Source organism: Melanotaenia boesemani, chromosome 16, assembly GCF_017639745.1.
Source record: "Melanotaenia boesemani isolate fMelBoe1 chromosome 16, fMelBoe1.pri, whole genome shotgun sequence".
Taxonomy (NCBI): Eukaryota; Metazoa; Chordata; class Actinopteri; order Atheriniformes; family Melanotaeniidae; genus Melanotaenia; species Melanotaenia boesemani.
In genome coordinates this window covers 10,545,598-10,563,385 of record NC_055697.1, presented here as the reverse complement: position 1 = coordinate 10,563,385, position 17,788 = coordinate 10,545,598, and the positions used below count along the sequence as shown (strand labels likewise).

The following is a 17,788-nucleotide window of genomic DNA, read 5'->3' as shown; positions in this document are numbered from 1 at the left end:
TTTACACAATTTTTTCATGTTGCAAACATTGTTCTTCTCGCCTAGAAGATGGCATGATGTTTATTTTCTATCATTTTGTCCCACAGAAGTTTAAATGAATGCAAAGAACTGATAAGAAAGACCAGTTTTCATGTGAACATTGAAGCTGCAGATGAGATAAGAGCTGGTCATTAGAGTCTGTCACAAAGGTGCTCTCTGGTGCTCAGTGTAATTGGATTCCAAAGGATCTACTCAAGATATTAATACAAAGCTCAGGTAAGACATCACCTTAAGTCTGGTCTGCTACCTCAGGAGTACCTCTGTCACTGTTTGATTTTATGGTTGTGGCAGGATATAAAAGAGCAAGGGTGTCAGTTTAGGTGAAGCTGGCTTTGTGACAATCACACAAACAGAATTCACTTAATCTGAACAGTTAACTTTTAGATAATGTCATCATCACTGCGTTAATACTACAATCATATCAAGCATTTAAGGAGTTTTTAATACTTTCGCTGTGAATACTGATATATTTCTTAACATGTAAGTCTGTGGGTGTGTTTCAAGGCAGTAATGGTAATCAGGATAAAAGACCTGCTGACATTTTCTGAGCAGGAACCACAGCTCGGACTGTTTTGTCTCCTTTGCTGGGAGTTAATTTGCCTGCCTGGGGACAGAATTTTGTGAGTTATGTTACAGCTGTGCAAGAAACAATCACAAAACTTTACAGATTTACAAATCAAAATGAACATTTTTATCAAGCATGTGTTGGGTCAGAAATAGAAAACCATCCTACAGCCTTTTCAGTCTTTATCTAGTTATCTCTATCTAGTGTATAATGGGCATTATTATCAGTAAAGAGTGGTGTTCAAGAACTCATTGGTATAATTGCTGGTGTGATCCCCATAGCAGGATGTTTTCCTGGTTATGTCAGATAAATCTGTGGACCAGCAGATGTCTTTGTGGATATGGGGGATTTTCTAGATGTGTATATAAAAAAAAGAAAAGTAAAAAAAAGTCAAAAAGAAAATGGGTGTGAGCAACCAAAATATGGCTGGCAGGGCGGCACAACAGGGAGCAACGGCCCGTCCCATTTCTTGCTCCTGAGATGCAGTTCATACCCTCTTGGAAATATCTGTCTGCATTGCTCTCAGCATTTTCTAATGACCATTTTTCTACACTGATGGGCAGATGTGCAGTCCTCCAAAAACCTAACAATGCATAGCCCTCAGAGCTGATGGTGTGTATTGGTGCTTAGGGGCAACTTGGACCATCAACAACCAATTTCATAGCAAAAAGGAGAGAGAACCAAAAGTGATAAGCAGCAAAGAAACACAAGTGAAAAGCGCAGATAGCATTTGCACCAGACAATCTCCATTAAAAATAATTTACTTTCAATTTACCACAAAGGAGATCTGTGCTTTCCATAGCAGAGTAAAGCTAAAGCACCAACAGCATCACAAACACAAGTAAAAGCAGCCCACAGCTCAGATTGTTCCACATATTTTCAGATACCGCCAACAGGGCAGCAAAATACTCAAACATAGAGACATGCATCTGTGGGAGCTGTGAGAAGCAGTATGCAGAGGTATCTCCTAACTTTGACTGTATTTATATCTCCTCATATGGGACATTTGCATCTGTGAGTAAACATTAAATTGTCCCCTAAAACAATCAGTTACCAAGAACTTGTGTGACTCATGGACCATATTTAATTGATTTTCTTGTAGAGATCATGATGCAACTCAATCACAGGTGTTAGATCAATTCAGAGGAAGTCAAACAGAATTCAAAGTCTTTGTCTTTAAGTCTTAAATACCTCAAAGTGGTGAAAGATTCTTACCAGTAAAAAGCAACACTGAACTGTGGTTTTTTTTTTAGATGTTTGACTGGTGACACATTCACATCTTACCACACAGTTTACAATGGAATTTGAGTCAGACTGATTCATTGTCAGGACAAGAAGATATAAATATGTAAAAGATAAAGAAGTATAAAGTTAATTTATCATTTTGTCATGACAAGTAGGTGTGATTATATATTTTTTGCTGCATTATGGTAATTTTAAATGTCTCTGTTTTTGTATACTTCGGATTTTGGTCACACAGCAGCAGCAGCCACCTGGTTGCTGCAATGAGGAGGCGGCTGACACAACAGAGGGAGCAGAAGGGGAAGAGGAGGGAGGAGTAGGAGGAGGAGGAGGAAGAGAGGGATGGGAGGAAAGCAAGCAGTCGGGAGGCAAACCCCACGCTGTAGCTGTGTTTTCGGGAGGAGAGCTTAGCAGTGCCCACACCTCTCCCTCCTCATCGCTCTGGTGTCTCGGCTCTCTTTTTTAGCTCTTCTGTCTTGACTAGAAAAAAGGATCTAGCAGCTTCTGTGCTCCTGACAACTGATAACTTGGAGCGTTTTCTGGTTCAGCTACATCTGGATTCCAATGGTCATGGTCAAAGAAAAAGGTAGTCCAGCAGCTGTGTGTGTCAGTGTTTTTCACAAAGGTGTTTTTTGTAGGATTTGTTTTGCTTGTCATGCTGTTGCCTGTCTGCAGTTGCTGAGGATGTGCAGTACGCTCACTTGGATGTGGACTCCTGCATCTGACTTGAATTAGATTTAACTGGACTGAAGTCTTATTACCTGATTTGATTATTTTTTTTAAAGATGCAGATGCATGATGCAGTCAAAATAACATGGTTACATTATCGCTCATGTGGGTTTGTGTTGCATGAAAGAATCTAAATGTGCATCTTCAACACATCCACAGAGTAGCTGACTTGAACATGCTACGCCCTTTAGCTGCTGCTTGGAGTCCGCTTAATTTGGCAGCGTCAGGCTTTATGTAAATGTTACTAGAACAAAGCATCTGTCTTTGCTGAATAAGAGCCTGAAACAAAACGTCGAACCCTTTGGAGCTATAACATGATAGTTGTCAGTTTAAACAACTCGTCTTTGGATGGAAGCTGAATAAATGTTGATGTGTGGAGTGGAAAAGTGGAGCACCAGTGTGGGGAGGCACACTGCGCAGAGCTACAGACCTGCACTCTCTCCGTCTTTCTCTCTTTCTCTCTCACTCTGTCTGCAACCGTTGTCATGGCGACCATCTAAAAGGTACACTCCATTGTTGTCAACCGTGGCCCCATTCATGGTGTCCTGCTAAAAGAATTTGAAAAAAGAAAAGAAGATGATTGTTTTCACCTATTACTGAGGTCGCCCAGCTGTGTGTGATGAATTAGGCGAAGTTAGGGGGGCATTGTTCTAGATGTTAACGCTGCCCGCAATTTACTGAGGCATGTAGTCGTGAGGTTGACCATTGTTTGCGAGTATGACTCACAGAAAGCAGTAATTTAGATGTAATTTTCCATTTTAAAATAAACTGCTGCTCAAAAGGGTTCAAAAGAGAGGATGTGGCAACAAATGTTTGAAATGAAAGATAAAAATCGAACTGTAATTAATACTGAAGTATTCCAGAGGCATGGTGGCTGCAAAAAAAAAAGTTAAAGTTTGTTTACAAGACTGGAAGTGAATGCAAAGCTTGTTAATCATACTAAAAAGAATTTATACTCTGCGTCTTTGTTATAGTCAAAGTCCCTGAACAGTTTCACAAGTGTTTTGCTGTTTCCGTGAATCCTTTATCTCCCATCCTGTGAAAACCAACAGTTTGTGTTCTACATGGAGGCATGTGATATTTCAGTGTGTGCTGTCTGAAGATGTTTTTATAAATATCTTACGACAACACACATCCCTAAATAAAATGTGTTCAGATATTTTGACAGATTTTAGTATGTAGGTCTGTTTATGCATCTGACAGCGCTCTGGTAGCTGGAGGCGGCGTCCAGCTCTGGAGCTTTTGCCTTGATGTGGATCCGACTGGCCACAAAGAAAAAGGTCGTTGCCATTGCGTCCCAGTGCTGGCAGAAGTCCTGCAACCTCTGGCTGCCACATGTTCATCCCACACAAACTCCTCTGAAAGTTTTCCATAGGCTTAGCCAGCTACCTCGCCTGGTTACTCCAAGGGAGTTGTTGATGGAAGAAGGTTTGTCCACAATTAAAAAGGCTGTTCATTCCTGTACACAGAAAAAAATGTGTATACTTTTGTTCCCTAATATTTTGTTCCCTATTGCCATAATGTATCCTCCAGGGAACTTATAATGCAACCTGTCTTAAGCCAGGTGGGCTCTGTACCATTAGGATGCACAGCTGCCCCAATACTGAGTTGTTCTTTTTGCTCTGAAAGATGAATCATAATCAGGAGATTGCAGTGTTAGCATTTGTCTACTTGCAGGCTGCTGCCCTATTTTTAACGCCAAGAATACCCTTAAAATAGTTTGTAATTTATTTGGGCTGTTTGCACCTTGAGAAGTCTCATGTTGATGTGCATGTGCATCTGAGTTGAATGCACATTTGCACAGCAGGACAAAGTGAAACATTTATTGTCATTTTCTTTGTAAAAAAAAAATGGACACCCCTCTATCCTGCACTCCAGTTAATCATCATCACATGTATTTTAACCTCCCAGAACTCTGCTTTCACAATCTGAACATTTTCTTTTTCACAAGAAAGCCTGATGTCAAGTGCCTTTGTAGCTGCCTCCTGTGCTTTTTTTTTTTTTTTTTGCAGAGTGCTGCAGACAACTGCAGTGGTGCCTCATCTTTGAAGCTTGCCTGTTTCAATCCCTTAAAAAGAAGCTAAACCCTTTCACAGACATCAATGCAACACACACACTGTTTATACAGCTGGCACACAGAACCAGAATATACAGATGAGATGGGTGTGCTGTCATGTCACTGACAGGCTAAAACAACACTAGTGACATGGGAGTCACATGAAAGAAACACAGACCATAGCTGTACAGTGTGACGGTCAACAAACATTCTCTCTGTCCCGCTGTCAGTCAGTTTCATTATCGCAGGAAATACGACACAGGAGCGTGGGGCCTCTACAGACCGAGACTCAGGGGCAACAAGCCAATGCCATCATCAGCTCCACTTTTACAAACATAAATGCTTCTGCAGTTCATAAAGCCACCATTGTCTCCTCTCAGATAAGTAGCTGCGCTGGAAGACTCTTACCGTTTATCAGGGTGTTATTATTATTGTCTACCTGCCAAGAACAAATGCTCTGCACTGTGATGGTCAACCATTGAGAGCAGATCCTTATTCAAAGCTCAGGTCTCTGAGGATTAGTTATTAAAGGTTTGGGGAGTGGGCTGGTAGAGGCTGATATGGTCACACACACACACACACACACACACACACACACACACACACACACACACACACACACACACACACACACACACACACACACACACACACACACACACACTCTTTATGGCCCATGTTTGAAGTGCTTTGTCTGGGGTGCTGGTTGTTGGACTGAATTCATCCATACATATTCATGGTGGGGAGGGGTTAAGAGCTTCTTGTTATGTCTGGGTGATAAAGAGCTTCACCACCCTTCCCCCAAGCACACACACACACATGCCTTATTACTAATTGGGGTTTCATGGTGAGCATATTTTACTCTCTTTGATCTTACTCTGAGTTCAAACTCCCCCCCTGGAATATTCCACCCCAAAAGTGTAAAAATAAAGGGGCAAGAAATGTGTGTTTGTGTGTGTCGTATTGTCTAAGAAGTCAAAACATCTTGGGCAAAAATCATTGGCATGTACACCCGGAATGAAGATTGTTTTTTATTGTTTTTGTCAGACACAAACCCAGACATACTTAAGTGTATGCTCATGGAGGTTTTTGGCTGGAAACTGTTTTGTCTAAAATAAAAGGGGAAAAGCTTTTTAATATTTCATTAGATCTTTTCACCTCCTATCTTTTGTTTCATTGAATTCCCCCTCTCCTGCTGCATTCCCAAACTTCTACTCTGGTTTTGCATTCCTCGGGGTTCATGGCAGGAAATGAAGGCAAAAAAGTCTGAAGCGTCCTCAGCAAATCCTGCACTGTGTGTCAATAGCCACAATCCACTGTTATTTACCAGAGGACAGGGAGAGGTTGGGGACAGGGGGGGGGCATGTGTTCCAGAAAGATCTGTCCTCAGGGGATTCAACGTGGGCTTTCTCACTTCCCTCCTGAGTATCATCTGCAGCCTTTATTATTGCCAACACAGCTAGACTCTGCTTAAATGGGTGGGGGGTGGGTTGACTATAGAGGGTAGAAAGAACAGCCCCCTTTTCTCTGGGCCTGGCTTCGGGATGCTCTGCTGGTTATTGTTCCCCCATCAGTGTGTTTGAGTGTGTGCGTGTGTTCATTGTGTTTAGGATCATATCAGTCACTTTATCCTCTGGTGATGAGGCAGGACAGATGATTCTGTCAGCACAGCCAACACGTGCAGCCCAGAACCAGGAATGTGAGCACTTGGAAAAATTTGTACGACTGTATATTTCACAGTAAGTTGCACTGTGCTGAGCTTGCTACACGTACCCCTCACTAACTTATTTATACTGTTATATAATGTACATTCCAGCAAATCAAGCTCTATTTTGCTGCCATCACATGAGCTACTGAAGACTCACGAATGGATTTACTTTAAATCAATGTCAGTGAAGTTCTTGAAGTTACATTTTCATACACAGACAACTGGAAAATGCAACATCTGTAATTTTCCGGGAGCATTTATGGCTTATTTTATGTTACGATATACTTGTAAATTCTCCATCTCTGCTTCTCTCCACCTCTGCGCAGCCACTGGAAAAACACTTCACCCATAGCTTCCCATCCAAACCTCAGATTTTAGATCCTCTGCGTGTGGGATCCAAACATCTGTCTTGGATTTTTTTTCGACCTGTTATGACGTTAGCAGTGTTGACTTTTCCATGCTGGGCTGTCCCCTGCTGACACTCTCATACGTTAAAAATAGTGAATCAGACACCCAAACAGGGTCAAAAGGAAAATTCTTGGCATCTTAAGAAATATGTACATTCAAAACATCACTGATTAATATTTTAAAATAAACACATTAAACAAAGTAGAGTAAAAGCTTTATCTTGTAGTGGCAAACCCACACAGAGAATTTTAACCATTTTAGTGGCTATGGGGTAAAAAAAGTAAACTCTCAGATATTTAGCCAGTCATTTAATAGGAAAAGAGCTTCATATTTCAGTAATGAGTCAGTGGCGATGAAATGAAAACTAAGAGGAAAATGAAAATGACCAGCCAGGAAACTATTAGATGTGAGTTCAAATTTACTACTTTACTACTTTAATGGGCAATGACGTCAGAAACATGCTTTCAGAGTAAGGAAACATGAGGGATTTCTATTTGAAATGAACACTGATTACATTTAACACCCCCAAACATACCTGTTTGAATGTTTAGTACTCAGTTGTCCTTAAGTCTGTATTTATTTTATTCACTTTTTACTGTCTTACTAAGAGGCTGGATCAGTGCAGGATGAGGAATGTTAGTTCGCTACCGAAGCTTGATATCAAGCTGAAAAAAACTCCAACACAAGAGGTGACGCGTGACTCCTATTGTGTTGTGTGTTTTTTGCCAGTTGCCAGTTAAATTCGGAAATAATCTTATTTTTGTTCAGAAATGGGGCATGTAGATGGGGTATTACAATTTTTTTCATTGTGGTTAATAACTGCTTTACTTGTGCTATATTTCTTCTAATTATTATGCACAAAACACTTCATTCAGTGCATCTATTGCTAATTAAATGTGTTCATATATTCTCCAAACTAAAATGTAACATATGATTATAGAGTTCACTTTATAATCTTAGTTCCATTATATTTAATTTAGACACTGGATTAAGACAGTTAATTAACGAGTTGGTAGAACAGGTCAGTGTTATGAAGAACTTTGAAAGGGAAGACAAGCGTCTCAAGTGTAAGACGTTCCATCCAAGCATTTTTTATTCGATCAAATCAATCAAATTTTATTTGTTTAGCCCTTTACAATAAAAAGGTACTCGAAATGACTTACAACAGAGTCATAAAAAACATAAAATAATTTAAAAAACGCATAAAACATAATTACAAAGTACTGCAGTGTATTAAGAGCCTTCCAGAAGTGCATAAAACGGATAAAATAATAAAGCACAGCTAAAAAGAAGAATGTTAGCTAGTTATTTAACTACAGTTTTCATGTAACTTAATGTAAATCTTACCAAGGAATTACTGCATATTTTCTACATTTAACTTTACAGAATAATCATATCACAATTCTGTGTTTAAAGCATCTTGTTATGCTGTTTTTCTTTGCAAAAACAATTTTCTATTCATGGGCCCCTAAACCATCTAATTATTATTAATGTTTTTATTAAGTTTTTGCAGTCATAATAATTGAATAAAATCCATCTCAAATTATTTATGAGTGATACAGTAATGAGACAACATCTGCACAACAATTTTACATTTAAAAAACAAACGTATTTATAAGTTAAATTAAATTACACTAGAAATGACCTAACACATAAACAACCATCACAATTTCCATTCTAAAAATCTGGTTCAATTTGACCCTAACCTGATATCAGTCATCAGAGAATAATGTTCCTGCATCAGACTTTGTGTCTTTTGTGCTAGAAAATTACATGTATGAATGTATAAACAACATATATGCAGCAAAAATAGCAAAAGGAAAATGTGCATAGGTGGCAAAGGAAGCATCACATGTGCTTGGGATCCTGCAATGAAAGTAAACTACTGTCTTACAGTCTGTCTTGTTTGTTACCACCGAGCCAAAGGCCGTAAGAGAGCCATCTACATACTCCTAGAATATAAATAACTGTCATTCACATTACATTAGGCAGTCTAGCTACAGTACCTACTGATAGATAGTTGGTTGTTTCCTCTACACAACAATTCTACATATTTTTTCTATGACACTAATAAAAACTAATTGTTATATTAGATCAAAACTTGGCTTTTTCATTGTATGTAAACATGTTAGTTTGATGAAAATCATACAAAATCAAAGCTTTCCAACCCAGATAATCCAGTTAGAGGTCACATTTCTCCTGCACTTATTAACTTTACTTAAATGGGCTTTGCTTTTCTGCATATGCTCCAAAGTCCCATCTTTTAAAATTTTTTTGCATGCTTTTATAAAAACAGTAAAACCTAAATGTATATTTATCAATTTTTCTGTTGCTTTTGTCAGATGTTCAAACACATCAGAGGTTACAGCTTATAAGAAGAACATTAAGACTTCTTGTCAGCTCATGATAAAATCCTGGTTTTTATTTTTTAAAAAAACAAACAAAAAAAACATCTTCGACCTGTCAAAATCCCCATTCGAGTAACTTTGAGACATAATTGAATTCAGTTGTACTCACACGTATGATGATGTACACCAGATGAAGTCATATGCAGTAGAATTACTTGAACGTTTTCTCATGACATACCTTGGTCAATAACAAATTTTGTCCATTGCATGTATTTTGGGAGAATAGCAGTGCATTTAAACAGGAAGATCAAACTCAACTGTTCAAGTAATCATATTAAATGTCAATAGCACAATCAGAATTTGCCCATTTAGATTATATTTGTATTAGAGAAACTTCACTATGTGTGGGTTTACAACCAATAATAATGTGCTATTATACCTGTAAAGTCAGACTCTTGAGCTCATCTGGCACCTACAATGTCTTAAACTGTTTGCTGGACTTTAACTCAGGAGGCTGGGGTTCAAGTCTTGTGTAGAATTTCTTAAACTTTCATTTTACTTTACAATATATGCTTTTTGACACTGGTTTAGACAATAAATAATCCAAAATTATTTAATTCAGGTTTCAGTAATCATTACTGTACCGTCATTACTAATAGAAATCACAGCCAAAACTAAGGAAATATAAGTCATGTTTCCAGCATGTACATGAGGCTTAAAATCACTATTTAGATTGGATATTTTGCAGCGTGCAGTTACCCAGATGGTCTGTGCTTGTCCGTGAAGGTGCAAAGTCACACACAAAGCTGCTGAGACTCAGTTCACTGTCACAGCAGTCTGGTTCACCAGAGATGATTCATTGTCCTGCTGACTGTAATCACATCAGAGACACCAGGGAGACAGATCCTCCCTTCATAACCCACCTTCACTCCTGCCTCCCTCCTGATATTTTGTCTTCTTCCTTGTGCTCTGTTTTTCATTTTCTCACGACTGCTTCTCAGCACCTTTCCATTCTACATTATGAATAGATGCTGCATTGCTGCTATAATTGGGTCTACAAGAATTGTCATACAACATTTAAGCCCCTAGAAAGGGAATAAGAGACCACTCAAGTGTCTCATTAAAACATATCCAAAGGCGAGTCTCTCTTCCTAAGTTGGTTTCGCCACAATAAGACCATCTGATGACATTTTGAAAGTTACTGTAACTGTAAAAGTGGGATGTAAACGAGGCCAAGCTTACATCCCACTCAATAATCCAGAGTAACGTCTCTCTTTGGTAGACCATTGATCGTTTAGGATGCTATTTCTGTTCCTTTGCTGGTGTCTTATTTTAGCCTCACAGACTAATGATTCATTGCAGAGCAGAAAGAGCAAAGATCCTTTCATGTGTATCCTCATCTTTAGTGTGTGTGTTTATGTGTCTTTAAAAATAGGGAAAGGAAGAATAAAAGAAAGAAGCTGTCTTGCCAGTTAAAGCTTCTGACTGAAATAATCTGCTGGTCGTATACAGCTGATAAGCTGTGTGCAGTGCGGCACTGCAGCAGCAGTTACATCCCATACAGTAGCAGGGGATTAATGCCTGTGCATGTTGGGGACCACCAAATTTTTAACAGAGGAGGCTGTAGACTGGCATCATATATATTGAGATTATGCTGATGCTGCTAGTAGAGATAAAGCAATCTGATAAAAAATTACAAAGGATGTCTCAATACATCAGAAAAAAGTGCTGTTTAAATCTCTAAAGGGTAATAAAAACTGGCATTATTTAAATTATATGATCACAAACAAGCTAGTTTAGTGGTTTGTAAAGATGGGGCTTCACCTGTATCATCTAATAGTTTAACATTGCAGATAATTTTTACCTTTCTGTCTGACTTGCTGCATGTAATGTTTAATGCTAAGTTACTGTTGTAAAACATGATGTGATAAACTTTACAAATGATGAACATGTTATGTCATTAGTAGCTTGTTAGCATGGCATGCTAATATAAGCTTTAGGTGAAAGCACCAATGTACAGAAATAGAACTGTTAGCTTAGCTCAACACTTGTTTCATAAGTGCCATCTCCACCTTTTATCTCAAAATTGCTGTGGTTCAATATCTTACTTAATCACGAGGCCTTTTTTCTTTCTTTTTATTTCTGGCTCCTACATGCAGTAAGTTTGGGTGAAAATACAGATAAAACTTGGCTTCAGAACAGGTTATTTGCTACCTTCCATTATTTCTTTTTTTCCACAGTTTCTACCAAATAAGATACTGAACCACAGCAGGTCTTAATTGAGCTAAGTACCATTTCAGTATTTAACATCCACAGCAAAGAATGGACTCCTTACAAGCCAAAAAATAATGTTAATAATTTTCATGTTGTTATTTTCAGTATCTTGTTAGAACAGCTACTCTTTTTAAAACATGGAAATTAGTCAGATAATTACTTAAAAAGTAACCTGTGTAGGAATAGTGCCACAAAATGGGACATAACTTTAAATAACAAGTTCCTTGGAGAATGAAAGTAGCAGAGCTGATTTTATCAACACCCTTTCAAAGTACCATTTCCCTGCTTCTCTTTACATTTTAACTGTCTGTCCTCCACTGATCAAGACGGACTATATTTAGGTTGTTGTTCTCCAGAGAGCCTGTCTGGCTGTGAATCCTAAATTGTGCTGTCCTGCTCAGTGCTGGTCCTATTTTTACCCCTGACATGCTCTGAGCAGTGGATCTTTATCTGTGATGTTCGTGTGGTACTGCAGAATAAGGTTCTCTTCAGATGAAGAGGCTTGCAGCAATGTCACAAAAACTGACTCATTAACTTTGAACCTTAATGGTAATGCTACTGTCTCAACTCTTGCAGTGGCTCATGCACAAGACACGCACCACCACCAGTCCTCAGAGAAGCCCCTGATCCAGTGCTACAAGTGTGGTGAACCATGTAAGGGTGAGGTTCTCCGAGTGCAGAACAAGCACTTTCACCTCAAGTGCTTCACCTGTAAAGGTAAATGAAAACAATCACAGAATAATACATGGGCTTGCTTTTATCTGCTTAAATAACTGGTGTTGAATATTTAATTTAATTTAATTAAATTTTTATTTAACTATTTGAGGTGTTTACTATGTAAAAAGAGCTCTCAGGGAGCTTTGACAGACATTTTTTTCTGATCGGAGGAAAAACAATGTGGCAGTTGTGTGAAAAAGTGCAGCTGAAGTGTGAAGTTTGAAAATTCATTGCTAATCTGATACTGGCTAGATAGTAGGGCAGTTTTAACATTTCATTCAGTGGGCTGTATAATAAATAAATGACAGTCTAATTTGTAAATAAGATTTTCCTCATTTCTTCTTTGTGTGGAAAGAAGCTGATGTTAGTGAAGCTAAGAAGTTTGTTTCCCATGTGTTTCCTATCCTACATATGGTCAGCATGGTGGCTTAATTCGTCTAAACATTTATAAAATTTCATTCAGTTAAAGTACCACAAAGACTCCTACAACATGTCACCTTGATAATCCAGCTGTATTTAACGCTATTAGTGCTCATCTCTGGCATTTTGGCACAGTTGCAGTGTTGTCCACAGTCAACCCAAAGACCAAAGTTATTTTAGTTCACCTAAAGCTTAGAATAACACAGATTAGTACCTAATTCTGTCTGTTACTACTAGTTAACAGTGGTCAAAGAGGACATGAGGACAGTTATAACAGCCACCATCTTAGCATGGTGTTAAATAGGCAAATGCACAACCTCTCATCTTTTTAATTTCAATTTCATAAATTGACTTTATTAAGTTTATAAAAGGATTGGTGACCTGTCCAGAGTGTACCTGGACAGGTTAAGCTCCAGCTGCCCTGCGACCCTTCACTGGACGAAGTGACATAGAAATTGGATGGATAGAAGTTTCTATAAAGGCATTCTGTGTAATGGCATGCATCGCATGCAAAGTGCAGGCGGCTGGACATCACAAACAGACAGGCAGACAGAGGCCACCAAATCTCCCACTGTGGGGTTTCTTGGAACACAATTAGCTCACAAGCTAATCTCATTATTTCTGAGCCCTAATGCAATTAATTCCCATTCTCTCCCTCACCTGCTCCATTCATTCCCTGGATTTATCGCGGATCTTTGTATAACAATTATAAGGTGCAGTTATCTCATTCATCGGTATATTTTCCCTCTTAGCTGTGGCCTTTCTAAATGGCTATTCCTAGGCTCACTCTGTGCTGCTGGGAATGGGAATTGCATCTGGTAGGCAATAATTATGTGGTTTAAATATGACGTGTGCGACCACATACCTATAATATGATAAAACCAGGTATTGCGTTTGCAGGAAATGTGCTTTTTTTTTGTAGCCCTGTAACTAGCATGCCTTTAATAATGGCAGCTGCTGTTGAATGTAATTGTGTTTTATAAGAGAATATTTCTAGTGCATGTGGTAACAATGCAACATTCATTTTGAAGTTGGTGCGAGTCACTGCTCGTCTTGATGAGGATGAGAATTCAACAACTTTTGGACTAATATTTTTTATTTCACTCCTTACAGTTGTCACCTCAACTCCAAATTTGGAAATATTTTGTGGAGAAATTGTATTTTATCTCTCCATTGTATCTCTAAAGTCATGTCAGCTTTAATGTAAAGTCAAGGTGCTCTGGAGCTTTTCAGGTAGCACATTGTGGCTCTTTGCCTCCTTCAACCCTATTTGTTGTAGCTTTAGTTGAATTTATTCTCTCTTTTTCTTGATTTATTATACACAGGTCATTTGTGCTCATTGCCAAATTGATGGTATGCAGCCAAAACATTGAAATGCTGTTTAAAATATATCAAGTTAGAAGATAGGTACATTTAATGATGAACCATGTAAAAATTATAACATTTTATTGTCTCTATTTGACATCATTAAGTCAGTAAAGTCAGATTTGGATGCCATGTTTAAAACAGCAAGTCTTTGGAGTGAGATGCTCCGTAATAAAGCTCAATTTGTTTCTCAGCATTTCTGCTTTTGCCAATTGTTTTGGTGTAAATGACGAGGTTATAATTGAATAGACGGAAGCTTGTTGGAAAATGAAGCTATATTAAACAGCACTCTGAGCCAGCTATCTTTATAAACAGATCATGGCCATTTCCCGTGTTAAACAATTACAGAATTGTTCCTGCATCAAGTGTTTAGCCTCTAAAATGACAAAAACCTGCAGTAGCATTGTTGATTAATAGACATGAGCTCAACATGCAGTCACATCAAAGGGCGGTGGTTTGATTTTTTTTCTTTCTTTTTTTCTGTTTGTGTTGCTGTTAACACTGTTGATTGAGGGGTTTTCTGTTACACTTCCCACTGTAATACACTGAGCTGTTAAAATGTATTTTTCAGTGACATTTAAGTCAACATCCATTTCACGCACTCAGTTTGCCTCTTAGGATTACACAGCCTTAACATAACCACTGATGCATGGAGGAGTCGGCTGGCTCTATGTGCAGAGCACTAAATGAGAGCAAATGTGTGTGTGTGTGTCCCATATAGTGTGTGGCTGCGACCTTGCACAGGGGGGCTTCTTCATGAAGAATGGAGAGTATCTGTGCACGCTGGACTACCAACGCATGCACGGCACCCGCTGCAATGGCTGTGGGGATTTTGTTGAGGGAGAAGTGGTCACTGCCCTGGGCAAGACCTATCACCCTGCCTGCTTCGTCTGCACCATCTGCAAGTAAGATACAGCTGAGATAAAAACAGGGATGAGACTAAATAACCAAGATCGTAAATATGTTAGAATTTAAATGAAAAGATGGCTTTTGAGCATTTAGTTCCTCTTAACTGAATTTATGATGAAAATATCTCTATATAAAAAAATGGAAGCTAGTTTTTGCATGGGTTTATTTTCTGGTTCTGACCAAAATTGCCACAAATGCTAATTTTCTACAGCCTGTATAGTGTATAACCTTCTCATCCAGTGTTATGATAAACAATGTTGAGGGTGACACTGTACAGTAGGATGCTGTGTGTCATTTCTATACATTGTCTGACTAAATAGGTTCCTCAGGCACACAGTGTTGACACACATCCCCATCATGGGTCCCTGTCATCTTCAGCCCTGTCAGACATCCTACAGTCCACAACAAATAAACCGTTACGCTTGCCGTAGGGTAATACCTCATATTTTGTTGACTGTTTGTCTTCCAGACGACCCTTCCCTGCCGGGGACAGGGTGACCTTTAATGGGAAAGACTGTCTATGTCAGTACTGTGTCGAGCCCATGTCTCCAGGACCGAAGGACATCCTGGGGTCCAGCAGTAAGTAGTTATTGTCTAATGAACACAAATCACAGGGAGGAATTCACCTTCACAAGATGCCATTTGGGCTGGAGAGCCTCTTGTAGAGTTACAAGTTAACTATTCCCAGGTTTTGAAAAGTTTCTGAAATACAAAAAGTCTGTGAAATGCAGCTTCCAGGTGTGATTCATGCGTGGCATTTAAAGTAGGTGTTTGCCAGTCGTTTTAGCTGTGATGTTTGGGCTGTGAGGAATAATTTCATGGCCACCTCAGTCGTCTTGCTTGCATATTAGAATACAATTAGCTGAAATATAACCAGCTCAAGAGGTAAAAAAAACAAATAAATAAAGCTGCTGCCGTGCTGCAGCTTCATAGCATCTCTTACTTCTCCAAACTATAAATTTAGTGAAACTATGTTTATTGAGGAGGTCATGTTACAGTTTGGAGGGGTTTCTTCAATTTCAGTGTGTCAGTAACTTTTTTGTGAACAGAAAAAAAGTTAGAAGTTTGTTTCGACTGATCCTAAACTGTAAAAGCTTTCATCCTTAACTTATCTACAGTTCATGACCATGAAATGCATTTGCTTAATGCCTGCTAAGTGGTTAGGTTGACATGCCTCAAACGAGACAAAGGAGAAGTTGTGGTGCACACTGTCATTTTGGACCAATAAGCTGATCAATCAGATACAGATACATGAGCTAAACAGAGCATTACATAAAGAAATAAACCTTTTATTGATCTTCTTATCAAACGTTTGGCCACAAAGTGTTCTCAAAATGTAAAATGGCTCATTTATAGAGAAATTAACCAGTAAAGAAAAACTTTAAGCGTGTAGATGTAAAGCTCACTTCATAACATCTTAGGAACTCCCTACAACCCAGTCATGCTTGAAAAGTGATGGAGGTAACTTTTCTGGGAGATCCTAAGCCTCTCCTCTTCATAAGCATAACCTTCCTTTCTGAACAGGCGTAGCTAAATAATGCATGGCCGTACATTTCCTTTCCTCTGGATCAGGGAATGCGTAGCCCTCCTCTCCCAGTTTCACATCCTCCCTCCTGCTCTTTCTCTCCCCCTCCTCTCTCATCCCCACTGGTCTCTATGTTGGCATTTGAAGAGCTTTTAGACAAGGTCACCTATAAATAAGGCATGCTGATTCTACTCACGTCATCATCCCAACCTTGTTATGCCTCACAAAGTTATCATCTCCTGTGGTTGCAGTGGGCTGTGTTGTGCTCACCCTCTATTTATTAAAGAAGAGATGACAGGAAGATTGTTCGTTTAGAAACCAACGTCTTGCACTTATAGAGCCTCGGGATCCGACTCGAAAATTGATCTAGCTTTAGAGCTAAGAGATGATAGGAAGGGATAGCTGTCAGTATTGCTGGCTACGCTCTAACACCATCTAGTGTGTGAGGTCAGAACTGACACCACGTCTCCCTTTTTGTATGCAGTAACTTATCCTGTTTTATTGTTTTCAAGTATTTTTGTGCATGTTCACAGATTGTGCAGGATGTGGCCGGGACATTAAGAATGGACAAGCTCTTCTTGCGCTGGACAGACAGTGGCATCTGGGCTGCTTTAAGTGTAAAGCTTGCAACAAAGTTCTGACTGGGGAGTACATCAGCAAGTAAGAAACTCATATCTGCTGTTATTACAGCCTGACAAATTCAGGTCAAATTCAGACCTGAATAATGTTCACACTTACAGTCTCTTTCTCCTTCTCCTCACAGGGATGGCGCCCCCTACTGTGAGAAGGACTATCAGATCCATTTTGGAGTTCAGTGCGAGGCGTGCCATCAGTTCATCACAGGGAAGGTGTTAGAGGTAAGACAAGCACACATACAGAAGCACATCCTGCAAACACCTGCTGTTATTTGGCTGGACTGCACAGAAAGATCCCGTCTAACTGGCCTCTGTTAAAAAATTATTAGTTAAGCAGGCTTATAAGTTTCATGTGAACCTACTGAAGATAAGTCTAAAACAAGGCATCATTTTACTAAGATTATAACAACAGGTAAATTAAATTTAAAACACTACCTGAGGTCTCAAACTAATAGTGAATATAGCTGATTTAAATAAATTTTTAAACATAAATTGCTTCAGAATTAGCAAATTTTGATACTTCACTACAACGCTGAGCTTTGCACACAGACACGGGATGTTGTAACATGTTTGTGAAATTTAGTTTGGTAATCTCTGGTGTAATCTCCTTAGCACCGAACCAAGTAGACTTTTGACATGACTGCGTCCAACTAAAAGATTAGATTTTAGTAGAATTTTTTGGTAATTTCAACCCTGCCTAAATATGGACTCACACAGGCTCTCATTGCTTTAAATTATGTAAACATTACATAAAACCACCAATGCGATGTGACATTTAGGATGTGATCATTAATCATTAATCTGGTGTGTCATGCAACTGTTACGAAACTTTGTGTTTAAGCTTTTTT

General features: G+C 38.9%; 1 protein-coding gene across 12 annotated transcripts in view; it reads left to right on the top strand.

The window, feature by feature from the left end:
• Positions 1–17,788, top strand: part of ablim1a (actin binding LIM protein 1a) — a 39,397-nt gene that overhangs the window by 9,613 nt on the left and 11,996 nt on the right. For 8 of the 12 annotated variants that reach the window (XM_042010596.1, XM_042010594.1, XM_042010593.1 and 5 more), the window contains exons 2-6: positions 11,946–12,086; positions 14,593–14,776; positions 15,250–15,359; positions 16,839–16,965; positions 17,069–17,162. In XM_042010596.1, coding sequence (XP_041866530.1) covers positions 11,946–12,086; positions 14,593–14,776; positions 15,250–15,359; positions 16,839–16,965; positions 17,069–17,162 — 656 coding nt within the window. Of the gene's footprint in view, positions 1–2,208; positions 2,433–11,945; positions 12,087–14,592; positions 14,777–15,249; positions 15,360–16,838; positions 16,966–17,068; positions 17,163–17,788 lie in introns of those variants that run through there. The other 4 variants (XM_042010595.1, XM_042010598.1, XM_042010602.1 and 1 more) reach the window with 4 other exon arrangements.